The sequence below is a fragment of the Anarrhichthys ocellatus genome, unplaced genomic scaffold (genome assembly GCF_004355925.1).
Source record: "Anarrhichthys ocellatus isolate YVR2014 unplaced genomic scaffold, GSC_Weel_1.0 scaffold10, whole genome shotgun sequence".
Taxonomy (NCBI): domain Eukaryota; kingdom Metazoa; phylum Chordata; class Actinopteri; order Perciformes; family Anarhichadidae; genus Anarrhichthys; species Anarrhichthys ocellatus.
In genome coordinates, this window is record NW_022280040.1 from 8853065 (window position 1) to 8869623 (window position 16559).

A 16559-nucleotide genomic window follows, 5' to 3' on the forward strand; every position below is an offset into this window, starting at 1 on the left:
GGTCAGGACCGCCTAATGGTCAGGCCATATTACGCGAACCAATCAGGTTACCAGTACCTCGGTAAGCATGGACGCCTGGCCAATCCTAGCGCTTGATATCTCCAGAGGGCGGGCCTTGGCAAGAAGATCAGCGGGGTGGCACTTCCGCATAACGTCCCGTCGTGATTATTTCTTCTTGGTATTTAATATAGTGACGATAAACCAACGTTTAAGGTTTATGCCGCCATCGAATGTACCGGAAGATGTAGCATCATGGCTTTATGACAGTTTTGTAATTTAAAGAAAATAATGTTTATTTATATTTGTTTAGTGTTTATTTATCTAAACACTAAACAATGACACAACATAGGGTTGAATTATTTTAGGCTTTGTGACTTTGTTGACTATATTGGGGAGGTGCCACCTTTGAGTGTTTCCCAAACCAATCAGTAACTGACCATGAATTCTTTATGAGCTGAACGAGTCAATAGCATTTCCATTAATGTGGTTTTTCCCAAAGATGCACTTTATGGTTCCCTCTATAGATCAGCCTTAGCTAAATATCTTGTGAACAAGCTCCAGTAATGGTGTTTGATTTTAATTATCTTTAGTACACAGGGTTTGATTTAAATTTTGTTTCATATTTATTCTCATTATTGTCTACCCAAGATCTCCCTCATTGTCAGTGTTTTGGTACATTTTATAAAAAGACAAACAACTAGTTTAATGAAATCTCAAGTAAAGAGGTAAAAATGAAACACCACAGTAATGCATTTTGTTCAGTTATGTACATTTAACTTGGACGTGTCTGAAGTTGTTGTTCATCGTTGAAGGAGGCTCTTTTACAGTGAAGCTGGTCTGTATGAATAATCCCCTCAGATGGGAAATGATACTGAACTGATCTCAGAGACTTACAGTAATATGATCTCACTCTGCAGTGTCATCACAGATGGTTTCTCACCAGTCAGCACACAGCAGGGCTTCAATGTAACACTTTAGGAAGCTAATCGTCTCATAATAGGCATGTAAGCGAAAACTTCATTTTCAATTTAAATGAATGATCATTTTTTTATTGCTAAATCTATAGCCATCCATTGTCTGTAACTTATCCTGCTCCAGGTCAAGTTAATTTAATTAATTAAATAATTAGGAATCATTGCTTAATATTGATATAATAATCATTGTAAGTCACATCTTACTCACTGGTTTTCATCATACTTTCATACAAATAGTTCAATTTAATTTATTGAATTAAATGTTGTGAACTTTAACCTTTGCTGTTACAGTTAAATACCACAAATTGCCCAATCAACCTTCCGTGAGACTTGTGCTGTAATTTGCACAGCACATTACGGGTCGAGTGCACATGTCATGTGTAATTTATGCTGCGTTCACATGAAATCAGGCCGATGGTATCGACGGTAAACCCGGGTATGAATTTAGTGGAAAAGAGCAGGACTTTAACAGAGAATACCGATGCAGTGGTAACAGTAGACGGTTTCAATATTTATATATATACAGCATATAAAACCGGATGTATGCTGCTCCATCAAACAAGAAGAAAGTTTAATGAAATACTCAGAGAAAACTGCATTTTATGTTGTGTTTTATTTTAGGCATGCGTGTTACCATTATCTCACTTAACCGAATATCTAGAACCATAAAGAGGGTCTTGCTTTCTTAAAAAGTCAAACATAAGGTTCTGCCCCATTCATTTTCATGCAGTCCCTAAATGCAACATTTCAGATGCCAAAATGAATATATCCAATGGAGGGATTGAGGCGCTAAACAGAGTGTCAGTATACTGCTGAGGCTTCTCAGCGCGTGTGGTTGTGTGTTTTTCCACATGTACAGTAGGTGGCAAAATTGAATTGAGGCTGAGCACATCGTGCAGTAGCAACGCTGTCCCAGACGGTGTCACCTCAGAGCTTTGTGTAAAAACTACCTCTCATCTCCGGAGACATTAACCTCCATCTCTGGATGAGGAAACAATTTGTCTCCCTCAAGGCAAGCTGCACGCAGCAGCAGCAGCACAGATGGTGATGTTTGCTACTCCTTAGATAAACCACGCCATTTACATTTCAGAGTGGGTTGTTGTGCTCGTTAGGAGCCTGGTTGGATGAATGGATTCGTTGGCTGTTGTGGGACAGTTTGGTGACAGGATGGTCTCTCACTGTGCCACCGAATGGCGCAAGAATAACACAAGCAACCGAAAACAACTCTTATTTGAGATGCTGTACTATGATACTGATGGTACATTTTCAGCTTTTACACAACACAGGAGAGCTTTTTTTTTTTATTTAGCATTAAACAATGAGTCACCTTATGCAGTAGTTATCATAATGCAGTCCATAAAAATCATCTACACATTCAAGTCAAGGTCTGATCATCCCTCTTGCGTCACAGATAAATGAGATGCATTCACAAAACCGGTCGGTCATATGAATGCCATTTTCTCTGCTCTCTGCAGTGGTTAATCATATCAGATCTTCTTTATTGTCTGCACAGCAGCTTGTTCTGTCACTGCACTCCACCCAAGTGACAGCTGATTGTGAAGAATAATCTAAATTCCTCGTCTCTTTACTATCGCTGCATCATTGTGCTGCTGCCAGCACATTCATTCTGCCCTGCATGTCGTCAGATCCAGAGGGGACAATAACACTGCAGGGCGTAGCATGGTGTGTGTGTGTGTGTGTGTGTGTGTGTGTTTATCATATGTTTGACAGGGTGTCTGTTTATTTAAACTATCTTTTCGTGAGATCTACCTGAAACTATTAGATTACACTGATTATACAAATGCCATAGTCGATTTGAGTTCACTATATGATCTAGAATCCCCTCTCAGTGCAACGCTGAGGTATACTGCATGTGAAGACTTTGTTATCGCGAGATTTGGGCCACACAGGTGCGAGGCTATGAGCTTAGAAGGATGCTACATTCAAATGCTGTTGGAAATATTGGGGTTCTTAATGAAACGCTCATGAACAACCCTGAAAAACTGATAGAAGTTAGAAGATAGTGAATTCACTTGTCTATTATTTGAAGAATATAGAGCAGAATAAACATAATGAACTCTATCATATATACAGTATAATTAAAGTAAATTACAATTCCTTTCATTGGATTAAAACATAAAAAGGCCTTATATTAAGTCTATTTTAGCTATTTTTAGATATATTGTCACTATTTCTTACCGAGAAGTGTTTTTATTACTTACTTTACATCCTGTGTTTTGTATTTTCGTATGGTTTGTATTATTATATTTCTCGTTTCTAATATATGACTCAATCTTGATTATCGTGGTATTAAAATACCTAATTTTCCTGCATGTACATGTGGCTACCTCACCCTATACATGTGTAAAGCAACCTGTTAATTAATTGTTTTGTGTGATGATTAGTCAATAAACCAATTAGTCGATTGAGTCATTGTTTTTGTCATTTTTTTAAACAGATATTCTCCAATTTGATGATTATTTTTTAACATGCATGATAATCAACTGGATATATTAAGTTTTTGAACTTGTTTGTAGACACTTGTAGACATCACTTTTAGCTGTGGGATACTATAATGGGAAACTTTCACTGTTTTCTGGCATTTTATGGACAAAACAATGAATCGATTGATCTGGAAAATAATCAGCAGATGATTTATTAGTTGCAGCTCTATTCCAATTAAGCGCCATGCCATCAATAAAATGTATAACCTGGTATACCAGGAACAGTCATTTGTCATAACCCAGCCTGAGAGTTAAATTAGTTAGTGAGTTGTGGCAGTCAGTGTCAGTGATGTAAATGAGGATGTGTGTGAGTAATGGTTGGGAAACGAAACCATAGAGTTTGAAAAAGAAATGTTTATTCAAGAGGAACACGTTTGAAAATTGCATGTAAAATCTTCAAAATAATCTAATTGAATAACCATGTTGTAGCATGCCGGGTGAAATCCCCAATTTCTCTTATGAAACAGATCATTTTGAGCCACCACCATCTGCTCTGAGTGCATCACGGATTCAACAAATTGCGTCACATTGCTCCCAATTCTGGCTGTGGTGAAAAATGCAAATGGTGAAGTCAGAAATTACGCGGTGCACCTAAAGGCAACGAGAGAGAGAGAGAGCAAGAGCGAGAGAGAGAGAGAGAGCGAGAGGAAGGAATATGGTTTCATCAGACGCTCCTCCCGTTTCAGCGCTGCTTTAGCGGAGCTATACGAGCAGGAGGTTGAGGCTCGGTCCGGCACAAACCTCTCACAACTACCTTTCCCCGTTACCGACCAGCCTGCAGGAGCACTACCGGCACACCGGGACACATAAATGGGTGAGATGCGGCACTTTTTTTTTTTTGGTGTGCTCTTAATTTAGAGAATGCGCCCAAAAATAGCCTCCGGCGCCTCTGCGCATCTGGATGGGCAGGAATAAACGCCCGGTCCAGATGCGCGCGGGGTTCAGCCTTCTCTCCTTTCTTCCTTCCTCTCCTCCTCACCTCACCTCACCTCCACTCTGACGTCGCTTCATGACATCGCCGAGCTGTTTGCAAGAGACCGCGCGGGTCTTCTTTTTGGCGTTTCTCAGCGTTGCCGATGCTTTTTATTCATGGTCAGAAAGCTGCGCGTGGGTGTGCAGCGCCTCGGCCGCGCGGGTGGGATTTTAGGAAATCGGCGGGTCACATTGATGAGTTGCAGATGTTGACACGTTTACATTCACTGCGTGTCTGTCTTGCCCATTGTGTTGCACAGTGTTTGACTCTCTCTCTCTCTCTGTGATTCAAACAGGCCTGACTGTGACATTCCTCTCATCCTCGCCATACTTTCCACCGCGCTGCTGCACACAATGCATGACACTTAACTGATCGCAGCAGGTTTTGCAGGGCGAGTAATCAATCAATTAAGTGCATGTTCAAATCTGCTCATTATTTGCCAGTTAGCCATGACCGGGCCGGAGGTGGGAGGCTACTTCCCTTTTTTAGTCATGCTACTTTTTCCATCTGTGATACATTCCTTTGATTGTCAATTAAGAGAATGTTCTACAACATAATGAAGTCAGCCCCTGTATGCATATACTTTCTATTTGACCTCTGTCTCTGCTGCATGTAAACAAACAATGCACAGCAAGAGTCAAGGGAAACACACACACACACACACACACACACAATTATAAACAGCCGTCAAGGCTGGATGACCAACTGGGAGAAGCAGGCGATTTCCCCATGGGCCTATAGCAGATTCACTGTGTGGCTACTGTGGCTGCTTAATTAATTGCAAAATTGGCTGTAATATGCACCACTAATGAGAGCTGGAATGGAAATTACAAGGGCCTTTAAACGTGTCTTAGCTACACCTGTTTTTATATATTCATATGTTACATTCACAGGGTTCATATCCCTTTATGAATCTAAAGGGTTATGCAATGCAGGAGGATGGTGGTGATGGTGGCAGTGTCAGTGGGGGCCCCCCAAAGTAGGTTAATCCATCCATGACATTTGTACATGAGGAAGAAGTTGCCTAATTCAAGATATTCCCTCGGTGGCCACTTTATTAGGTACAGCTGTACAATCTAAACACAACAGTTCTGCTATAGATTCTACCTTTTAGACATTTTTATAATGTTCAGTTTTGGGCAATTAGAAATAATCAATGCAGACGAGGGAGTACAAACACTTTGTCACAAAGTAGCATGCAACAGGGCGATGAGTTGAGCGGAGAATAGTTGTTATTTTCCTCTTTAATGTGGGAGAATTGGTTGAAGTCTGTGATCCGATCCAGAGTGGGAGTGGGTGGCTTTGTCTCCCAGTGGGCTTCAGTCCAGCGTGAATGTTTTACAGACAGAAAATACGCAGCTGCTCTTGACATCATCAGCGACGGCACAGAAACAAACCCACAAACTAAACACAGGTCTGCTGCAAAACCAGTGAAACGTCAGTGTGGCTTTGCAGAGCTCGGTGTGTCTGTCTGTGTAGTTTCCTCTTATCTAAACTCACTGCAGCTGATCAGAGGACGCCACGGGTCCATCTCGGTTCCTGTATGCGAGTTTGCTTCCCGACCACTTGAGTGGGAGTTTGGTTTTGTCTGCAGGCGTTTGAGATATTTGGTCTTTTGTCTTCTCAAGGCCCCTTCAAGTCTTTCACACAGTGTTTAGTGTGTGTGAGTAAGGCTGCTACTAACAATCGTTTCCTCGATTAATCATTTAGTCTTTGAAACGGCTTGAATTAGTGGAAACAAAAAACAGACAACTTGCCAAAGTGACATATTTTTTCGACCAACAGTTCAAAAACAAAGACATATATAATGTACCATTATGTATGCTATTAAACAAAGCCCCAAATCCTAATATTTGAGATGCTTTTTTGTGTGAAAAATGACTCAAACGATAGATTACTGCGCAAAACAAAAGCAGATTTATTTTCTTTTGAATGAGTAACTTTGGTTACGCATAAAGTTGGTTTGACATTAGTTAGCGCAGAACGAGTCTTTCTGGCTGTGAGGCTACAATTGGATGTGTTGGTGGGAAACGTGGATGAGTGAGCTAACATTAAGCTAGTTTTTGCTTTTTAGGCTCTTGTGAACATTTTCTGTTGCTTTCTTCCACACATTTGATCCAAACGTAGGCCTACTTCATTTAGTCATGCCCTTGTTAGCAAATACATAATGCAGCCATCGAGCAACAACGTTCCTTTGGAGTCTTGTTTGTGTCCAATAATCGCCCTCCTTCAGCACCGCTTCAAACTCCACCAACTCCTGACTTTGTAACTTTCCCAACAATGAGCTAAAATAGGCTAATTAGCTTCTTGGCGCTGTTTGAACCATTCGTTTAACCCTGTTTCTCCACTTACACTTGGTGTTAACATGCTCTCTGTGTGCTTTTCATGGGCCTTTGCTGGTATTTAAAAAGCATTCTTGTTATCTTGATTCTGCACGCGTTGTGATCAGATCTCAATGTGCGATGTGGTGCTTGTGCACGAACCTTTGCACGTTTATTCCAGGCGTAAATGCAGCGACCCCCTTATTTGCAAACATTCCTCAAACAGGAGTAAATAATGTATTTGTTGGGGGCTAATTTCAGCTGTGTAATTTGGTGCTCGGGCGAGTATTTATTTAAAGCAGCAGGACACAGTGCATGTGGAATTGAGTCAGAATAAACTACAGCGTGTGTGCTCGTGGTAATGAGTGCAACAGGGTGGCTCACTGATGCGTTTTTTAAATAGCTTTTGGATAAGAATGGGGGGAGCTATATCAGGCATTGGATGCACAGACAGCAGATGTTTTCAGGATAAATTCATTGATGGTTTTGGTTCTTTCATGGGAAAAATATCAATTGTTTTTTACACCGTTGCTGGTTTTTTGTAAGAGTCTGCTGTGAGTCTCATATTGCTCTATTGTGCATCGCTGGTTCACATCTATTCCTTCATCATCTAAACAATGAAGGCTGTTTGCTTTTGTCAAATCGTATCCGCAAAGCTCGGATCCCCTCTTCCTGCGTAGCTTCACACCAGACCGAGCTCCACTCCGGAGCCTATTTGGCGTTAACTTTGTGTCACTTTTAACTTGCACCCGTCTTTGCACTCGGCTCTGTGCGTTCTGTGCAGAGCCACAAGCTGTCGTCTTCTTCAGTGGTGTATGTGTTGTTGACTGACGTGGACGGGTGGGTGGACCGCAGCGTGTTTGTTCCGTACTGCCACTCAGATGCGCTGTGATGTGGTTTGCAAGACGACTGCCACAAGCTATCAATTCCCTGCACACACTTATCTTTACGAAAAAAAAACTCTCCTTACTTCCACCCTCATGAGATGTGCTGCTTCCCACTTCCCCTGAAACTGTATTTTTGTGCCACGTCGCTGTCTCATCTGCGGCTAATCTCTTTTAGTTATCTCATGCCAGATTCGTGTCCTCCCCATCTGCGCACCAGGACAACTTGGACCACAGTTGTCTGCTCGGTGTTGATCCTCCTCTGTTCCTGTGTCTTTGCAAACACTCAGCGACACCCTGACCTTCCACTTTAACTGCTTTCACAAGAAGTTTGGTCTTGTGGTCACTTCTGCCCAGTTTCCTCATTTGGCCTGTTGGTGTGTATATGTTACATTATGCATATGTGGATGAGGGGAGGAAGCCGGTGTCGCTGAGTCTGAGTCATAGCTACCCCCTTTTTATGCTGTTGTTCCCATGGTTACCCCCCCCCCCAAACCCCCCCCCCTTCACCCCCCCCCCCCCCCTTAGCTGCCCACACAGTTTAGACACACAGAGGCCAATATGTGTGCGAGTGTGTGTAAAGTGTTAGAGTTAAGAAAGATGTGATATAAGTATTAGCAGCCGCACCAGCGGTCACAAGGTGTTTTTGTGTGCTTGTGAATGTTTGTATGCCTGACGTTTTTAACATATTTTACATTGAATCACTTCCAGCGGCTCGTAAAGGGAATGATAACTCTCTTTCCTGTTAGATTTTAAATGACAGACTGTACATTTCTAGCTACCTCGAGCAGCAACCGTGTACAGTGATATGCTCATTATCACTTTTAGTAATTAATCATCATCAGTACTACACTAGAGTTAGCACAACAGATGTCAAGATGTTTATTTACATCTTATTCTTACCCTATTTTTATTTGCTCATGACTGTCTGAAGCCTAAGAATATCGCCGTCTCGTTGCACTGGAACATGTGACAGTGCAAAAACCTTTTAATGCGAGTCATCCTGGAGTTTTTCATCCCTAGTAGCGCAATGCAGGATTGTGCACGGCTGCACTTGAATTGTACATGCTCTCAAGGATGCATTTGCACATGATGTGCACAAAACTATACACAGTCACGCCGGCAGTTTAATGTTATTCCGCTAATCGACGGTTTGTTGCGGCAATGAGCAAAGAAGTCTAGGAATTTGCTAACGAGAGACAAGAAGAGGAAAAGGCTGTAAGTCAGCAAACATGGATGTAAAGTATGCAAGATTTTATGTTTTAAAACAAAAAATAGGGTTTGTAAGTCCAAATTCAAACGGAAAAATATGTGGTCTGTCGTTACAAATCCCGGGGGAACTATTATTATTATTATTATTAAGGATTGGTTAGGTCGTGGTCAGGGTTAAAAGAAACCAATGTTGATCGCGGCTGGAAACGAACAGCGGTCTCTTTTTCACTCCATAAGAAGAACGTCACGTGATGTCATTGGGGGTAATGACTGAAACCACTGACGCCGAATGTAAACACAACCTTCGCTTTTAATAAGTGAGAGAAAACCTGTTTGAAAGCGACACTGTGATCGATGAGTCCAACATGACTTTATGTTGTAAAGATGGAATTACTAAATGTCCATGATGATGAATTTACCATTTGACTTGTGACAGCACAGGGAACTCCAACTTCCCCGTTGTCTTGCCCTTTATTTGTTTGTGATGTATTTAAGGAAAGGAAAACACTCATCAGAATGAGAGCTGCAGCAAAGAGGAATTCAATACAGTTTACTTCAACTCTGCAGTGTTTCAGGTCAGAGTAAATTGCAGTCTGTTGTTGTAGGAGTGTGTGTGTGTTTATCTGTGAGGTGTTTGTCTTTCACTTTCACTTATGAATCAATAAAAAGAAAACCGGCAGAATCATCACAATGTAAACCACCGTACCAGAGAGTAAATATAGAACAATGTGACACCTTTGCTGTTTTGACCTTTATACAGTATATTGCGGTTTATTGATGACACACTTACTCTCTCTTTCTCTCTCTCTCTGTCTTCCAGTGGAGGCCGTGGTGGAGTTCGACTATGAGGCTCAGCAGGATGATGAGTTGGGCCTGACGGTGGGCGACATCGTCGTGAACATACGGCGGGACGATGGAGGATGGTGGGAGGGCGAGCTGGGCGGACGCAGGGGCCTGTTCCCGGATAACTTTGTCAGGGTGAGTCGTCGCAATATATTTCCTCTGCTCGCTCTCACTCCCTCCATAAAACCCACGAGAGGCGCTCCATAAATAGCAGCAGAGTAAACATGCGGTTTCCAGTGTGTCACTGCAGTATGGCTGTTGCATGGGGCGTTTGTGTCTGTGCTCTGAAACTCTCTATCAGACGTGAGAGTTTGACGTCTTTTCATGCTTTTTTTTTTTTGTAAAGTTTAGGATCAGACAAAAGAGATAAATTTAAGTTAAGGTTGAGTTTGTGGTCAGATTTGAACTTGCACTGCCTGAGGTGGGTGTGAATGTGAGATTGATGTTTTCAGAAATTGTTGAACGCAGACCCACGCAATTCCGATGTCGGAAACTTCTGTGAGGAGGGAAGTTTTCAGAAGCCGTTTGTCCATCCGACAAGCACTTCTAATGAACATGTTTAGATGCTTTTATGATAATAAAAAAACAACATTTTTGTCATACTGTCTCTCTGAAAATTCCTGTTTCCATCCTCGGTCTCAAACGCTGCGTTTTAAGCCGACAGTCGGAGGGGGAATCTGGTCCTGGACCTTGGTTGGTACTGATTTTTGGTTCAGACTTTCTGCTGATGCGAGGCGTTTTACAGCCCCATCAGCGCCGCTCCGATAGTTTCAAACATGTTTTATATTTACAGCGGCTATAACCACAATAGCCAATGAGAGAGACGAGCCGGAGCAGCTGACGGTGTTTCCTAAGCATCGGTTAATGTTCGAGCCCTTGAGGCTAACGCTAGCTAGCATGCTACTTTTGATGGACATTAAAACTGAACTTTAAAATCTAAAATCTCACCTGAAAAAAATCTGACTTTATTTTTACAATATGGGAACTTTGAGTTAGAGTACATTGAGAGGCTCCACCGGTTGGTAGTCTATCCTTAGCTGGCAGCGATAGCAACAATGATCATACTTTTAACAAGAGGCAAAAAATGTCAGACTTGTTAATTCCGCAAATCTCATGACTTCCGCTTTCTCTCCCCTCTAAATTTTCGTGTCTGTCTTTGGTACATCAAGCTGACTGATCACACTAAAGCTGTGACTGCACCACCGTTACCACCAAACGGTGAGGATACAGCAACACGAGTCTGTAAACACTTGGGGTAAACATGAGGGTTTTCTATGAATACAAAAGCTGCAGAGACATTGACATAAATCTCCAAACTAAGATTTTTATTCTAAATTCTTTGCTACGAATCAGAGCTGGAATGATAAGCAGCAATTTGGACAATCGATTTAAAGTAGTTATTGAAGCAAAATTGCTAAAATGTGAAAACCATGCTGGTTTTCTGTATCTTCTTTGATAGAAAACCGAATACACATAAGCTTTGGATGATTGATCGGACAAACCAAGACATTTGAAGACGACACATTGAGCTCTGGGAACATGTAATGGACCATTTTGTTACATTTTATGGGCTGAACAATTAACTGATTAACCAAGAAAGTAATAAAGATGCATTGATAATGAAATAATTAGTTAGTTGCAGCTCAAATTTGCGTGTCCTTGGGTGATGGGGACAGTCAGGGCGAACCTCCCTGTTTCCTTCCAGTGTTTCCGGTGGCTCAAAGTAAGTGAGACGTGTAGGTGTTGGAGAGAAGATTCGGCTTCTGGTATGAGTAGTAAAACAGTGTGCTCTGCGGTAATGAGAAAGGGGGAAGTATCTTGTTCACTGTACTATGAGGGGGAAGTAGAAAAGTGTACCGCAAGGCAAAGGCAGAGAGCAGCGTTCACATTTCGACAGCGCCGCTGAAGAAGTCAGTCTGTCGTCAGGTTTGTGCTGACTGAATGTCACAGCTCTCGTTAACTGTCAGGGAGCTGGACAATGGGCCCGTGAAGTCCGTGTGTGTGTGTGTGTGTGTGTGTGTGTGGCTGTGAGTAATGCCAGACTGGTGTGTCACAAGACTGCAGTTATGGGAATCAGCGACATTGAGCTTTGCCAGGCTGATGTGTGTGTGTGTGTTTGTAGGAAGTGTGGGGGGGGGGGGTGTGGACAGACAGTTTGAAAAGGGGGACAGGAAACAGTGGTATGCAAGCAACCCCCCCCCTCTGGTGCCGTCATGGCTGACAACCGGCATAACACGGTGAAGGTCAATGAATTAAGTTTTTCACAAAAACAGTTTTAAAGATGTTTTTTGTTTAGTTCTTTAGGTCAGCTCAGGTTAACAAACTGCTCATTGAGGACTGAGCGGTTAATTCAGCGACGCCACCGATGTTACGGAGAGTCATGAGATTTATTGAAGCCTGGAGCAGTTATCAGCTGTCCAACTAGCTCAACTGATTTTTATCTTAAAACCAGATTTGGGGGGGGAGTGCTCAGCTCTTAACATTAAAGAAATATCTGCAGAGATATTTTGTCGATAGCTGCTCTCAACTGCTGTTTCTCAAGATCAAGGACCTCCAATATTGCACAGAACACTTTTTAGAGGCTGTTAGGGCTGCAATCGATTCATCTGTGAGAACGTCTGGAAACACTCTGTGGTGTTTGTTTATTGGAAGTGCTGGAGGTCAGACGAGCAGGTGTTGCAAATCAGAATCACATGCTCTGATTCGACATTAGTGCTTATTGTTGTCCGTCACGGTGCAGAAGTCACCGCGGACGTTTGAAAAGTAGCAAACCTGCTGACGGTGACGCTCTTCTTTATTTGGTCGTGCAACTTTACTTCTTTTGTATTGGCAGCGGTTCCCAGTTGACCATAAACATTTAAACCTCTTTTATATAACTGACTGATCGCTTCGTCTATAAAATGTGAGAAAATACCGATTTTACTATTAAAGCTTTTCAGATTCCAAGGTAACGTCTTAGAATGCCTCGTTTTGTCCAACTGAAACTCAAAGATATTCAGTGACACGTGCTGTGTATATAAAACTATAAAGCAGATTCACATTTTAACTCTTTCAGCTCTGATGTCAACCATAAAGGCTCACTAGATCTGTATAGAGAAAAACGATCTTTATAGCAGTTTGTGTAAAATAGTGCTCGTCTTCGACCAAGGAAACTCTTAGTTGACTAACACCGAGTTTCCCCACAAAGAATCACACAAAAGCACCACTTTTAACCAAAGATAATTTTCTTGAAAATAAGTCATTCAGCATTAAAAAGCATTAAAAAATGGCCAAGACGTCCAATCAGTGTCTCTGAGCCAGTATGACCTGTGCAGAGAGTTGTTGCAATGATAACGGGCTTCATGAAAGGAGGGGAAATAATAATTTGCATCATCGTTCGTCTGCATTTCACAATGATTTTTTTACAAGCAAAGCTCTCTCTGCTTCCCCCTTCTTCTTCTTCTTCTTCTTCTTCTTCTTCTTCTTCTTCTTCTCTCTCCATATCTCAGAGTTACAGCTTCCTTTGCGCTGCTACCATGGCGGCTGCTACACTGCATTGTTTTTGCATTATCTGTGACTGTGACAGAGAGAGAGAGAGAGAGAGAGAGAGAAGTGTCAGAGGTCTGCTGAGAGGGGATGCACAAATCGGTGTTTGGCATTGAAGCCTAAACTACATACAGTAGACGTGACGCAGACAAACACAACCAGCGCTGCAGTGTGGATTCTGCAGGTGTTTCCTGTTCAGATATGATGAATCACGTCGTCTTCCTCTCCTATTTTCAGCTGGGTTTCCTCTGACTCTGTTACCTCCGTATCCCCGCAGGAGGAGTTGCAGCAGAGCATGATTGCAGTCCAAGCAGTAACAAAGGCCTCCGAGTGCAGCGCAGTTACTTGTCCTTGATTTTCTTTTTGCAGAACCGTGCAGCCATTGTTCTCCTGTTCCAAAACTCAGATGTATAAATGATTTAACAGAAGCAGCCTTAATAGATAGCAGATGGATATAAGAATGTATGTTGCTTTTCTTGAAGCATAAAGCCAAACAGCTTCTCCTCCACCACTCGTAAAAAAAGGAAAGCTGCTGGCGAACGAATGGCCGCTGTGTTTTTTATGGGTTTTTTTTTGCGTAGGTTGGCTTGTGTCTCCGAGTTCAAAGTGTTTTCGTTTTTTCACCAGTTAGTCTGTGCGTCTGTGTAGGAGAGTTTCTGAATGAGTGTGTGTGTGTGTGTGTGTGTGTGTGTGTGTGTGTGTGTGTCTCTATATCTGTTTTTGCAGTACGTGAAGGCATGCAGAGTTGGAGCGAGTCCATCCGCACTCTGACTGCAGAATCAATGTCTTTCTAAGCTCTAGTACCACATCAGCACTGCATTAGCCTACTTAACCAATGCAAACGCCACACCACGTGGAAAGATAAGTGTGAATGACCTCAGAGCAGAAATAACGAAACATAGCAGTTTAAAAAAGAAATCTGCCAGTTTTTACCACCTCTGAGTCTCACAGCTCTCAGTCATTTCACTGAAAATGCTCCAATAAACAGAACATACATTAACTTGCTTATTGTTGTTGTTGCTTGTAGTGAGATGAGAAGATTTACACCACTCTCATGTCAACGCTGTGTCCGCCGTGTTTATAGCTTCTTCTTGGATGTGTGCTTATTGTCTGGCACTTGGTCGCTACGTTTTTATAGAGGTTCACACCCAGAAACATCCTGAACACAACAGAAATCAGAAAATGCAGGCGGAGGGCCAGGTCTCCACAGATACAGACCACGCTGCACACTTCTAGAGGGGCATACGTGATGATTTACAGAGATTTTCTGGTTTTATTTTACTCCTTGTGCCTTTTTAAGTTTCAATCCATCACTTCCTGTTGGAAGAAGAGGGCACACACCACATGTCAGAATTTAATTGGCCTTTCATCTCTTCTCTGCCAAATGAGTTTGCTTCTTTTTTAACACAAAACCCACACTTCCTCCAGCGCCATGTCCAGTCTCCAACCTGTGCAGCTCCTAAAATGGCTCTTAGCCCAAGATGATCTTCGGCTGTTGTCTAGGAAACGTCTTCTCTTGTTGGTATTTTTGGATCTCAGAGGCTCATTAAGGCTATTTTTTTTTTTTTTTTTTTCCCACACCAGGCCATACACAAACCAGAGTGTGTGTTTGAAGCGTGAGTCACTATACCAGCATGCTCCACTGAGCCGCGTTGGCCACAGGGGCCGGGGCTGATGAAACAGTGTCATGATGAATGTGGTGGGGATATGTGAGACGCCATGTCTACTTCTTCTGGGTCTCTGTGCGCGAGCGTCTCCCCCTCTCCCCCCCCCCCGTGTGTGTGTCGTCTCCCCATCTGTCCGCTTGTTGATTCGTCTGTCGCGTGGCGTATTTGTTTGCCCGTTCCCTGGATCAGTTTGGCACGCCGTCTCGCGATTCTTCACGCGAGTGAAAGTCGTGCTGACGGAGAGGGGGAAGGTTGTGTTTGTGTGTTTGTGCAAGCTGAAGGTAAACAGTGAGGCTCACCTGGGTTACTGACATCTAATACTGCAGCGCAGCTGGGTGAACAGAAAATACAACGCAGTTGCATTTATTGACAAGCAAGTTTATCTCATAACAAATAACCTTTATTATTTTTAGTATCTAACAGTTATTGAATTTAATTTTAAGATTTTATTCAAAATGTGGTGCATCAGTGTCATTTAAAATGTAGATGATTGTATGTTTGTGCTTGATTAAAAAAGTTCATGTGCTATATTGTTTTTATAATAAAGTTGCCATTTAGACAAACATGCAGCTTTAAAGATTTCGTTCCCCTCTTTCTTTCTCTGTCCTGTCCTCAATCGTGCCGTATTTTTGTTTCTGTAACTTTAAATTTGTCATCTGAACCGACGTTTTTTTTCATGCTTCCTCACCTCCTCTTCCTCCCCCACTAATCGTCTCCTGCTCCTCTGTCTTCGTAGGAGATCAAGAAAGAGGGGAAGAGGGATGGAGGACAGGCGAGCATGATCAGATCTGACCTCTCCAATGGGAGAGCCAGTCCCGTGTCTGACCCCGGCGTACGATCGGGCAGGAAAGGTGCTCAACTCACACACACACACACACACACACACACACACACTCATATATGTTAGTCATCAGACAGGTTTAAGTCTTCAGTCTCAAACATCGATCCAATTAGTGTGAGGAAGGATTTGGGTCAAGCATTCCTCATACACACACTCAGTATACACACGTGGTCGAATCTAAATACTAATTTGAGGTACTTCTACTACTTCTCATGCCACTTTATACTTCTACTCCAACAATTAGTGAAGTTGTACTTCACTAATTTACCTGACAACATTTGTACAACAGTCATGGCGGTCAATTATTTACTTTTAATAGTTTAAGCACATTTTCCTGATTATTTTCTTTTACATTTAACTTGTAATGGAGTATTTTAACAACGTGGTATTAGTACATTTACTTAAGTAAAGGATCTGAAGTATTCAGACCACCACTTACTTCTTATACACTTAATACTTATTACTCTAATATTGATATATGTTTGTATTTTTACTCTAATTGTTTTTTCTTATTCTTATATTGTAGTCTTTGATCAATCTCTGGCACAAGAATATATGTCTCATCTTATACTGTACATGCATACACACGAGGGGGGACACCTTGTGGACAAAAGAGGAATCGCAGGGCTTCGTCTTAACGCCCCATCTGGTGTGGAATGAGTCAAGAGTAATGAGCAGGCTAATGAGTGTAAGACAAACAACTCAAAGGCCGGTGGGAGGCGTTTTGGTGTCGGAGCTGGTTGGTAAGACTGTCCTTTAATTGAAAGGTCAAAGGTCGGCATTACAGTCTTCAGCCACAAGGGCTTTTAATAAGT

The 16559-nt window shown here is 42.2% G+C and overlaps 1 protein-coding gene across 3 annotated transcripts in view; it reads left to right on the plus strand.

The window, feature by feature from the left end:
* Positions 1–4114: 4114 nt before the first annotated feature.
* sh3kbp1 (SH3-domain kinase binding protein 1) overlaps positions 4115–16559 on the plus strand; it is a 25532-nt gene continuing 13087 nt past the window's right edge. For 2 of the 3 annotated variants that reach the window (XM_031850107.1, XM_031850108.1), the window contains exons 1-3: positions 4115–4292; positions 9689–9846; positions 15640–15754. In XM_031850107.1, the coding sequence (XP_031705967.1) occupies positions 4289–4292; positions 9689–9846; positions 15640–15754 (277 nt within the window). In that variant the 5' untranslated portion in view covers positions 4115–4288. The remainder of the gene's footprint in view (positions 4293–9688; positions 9847–15639; positions 15755–16559) is intronic. The other variant, XM_031850106.1, reaches the window with a different exon arrangement.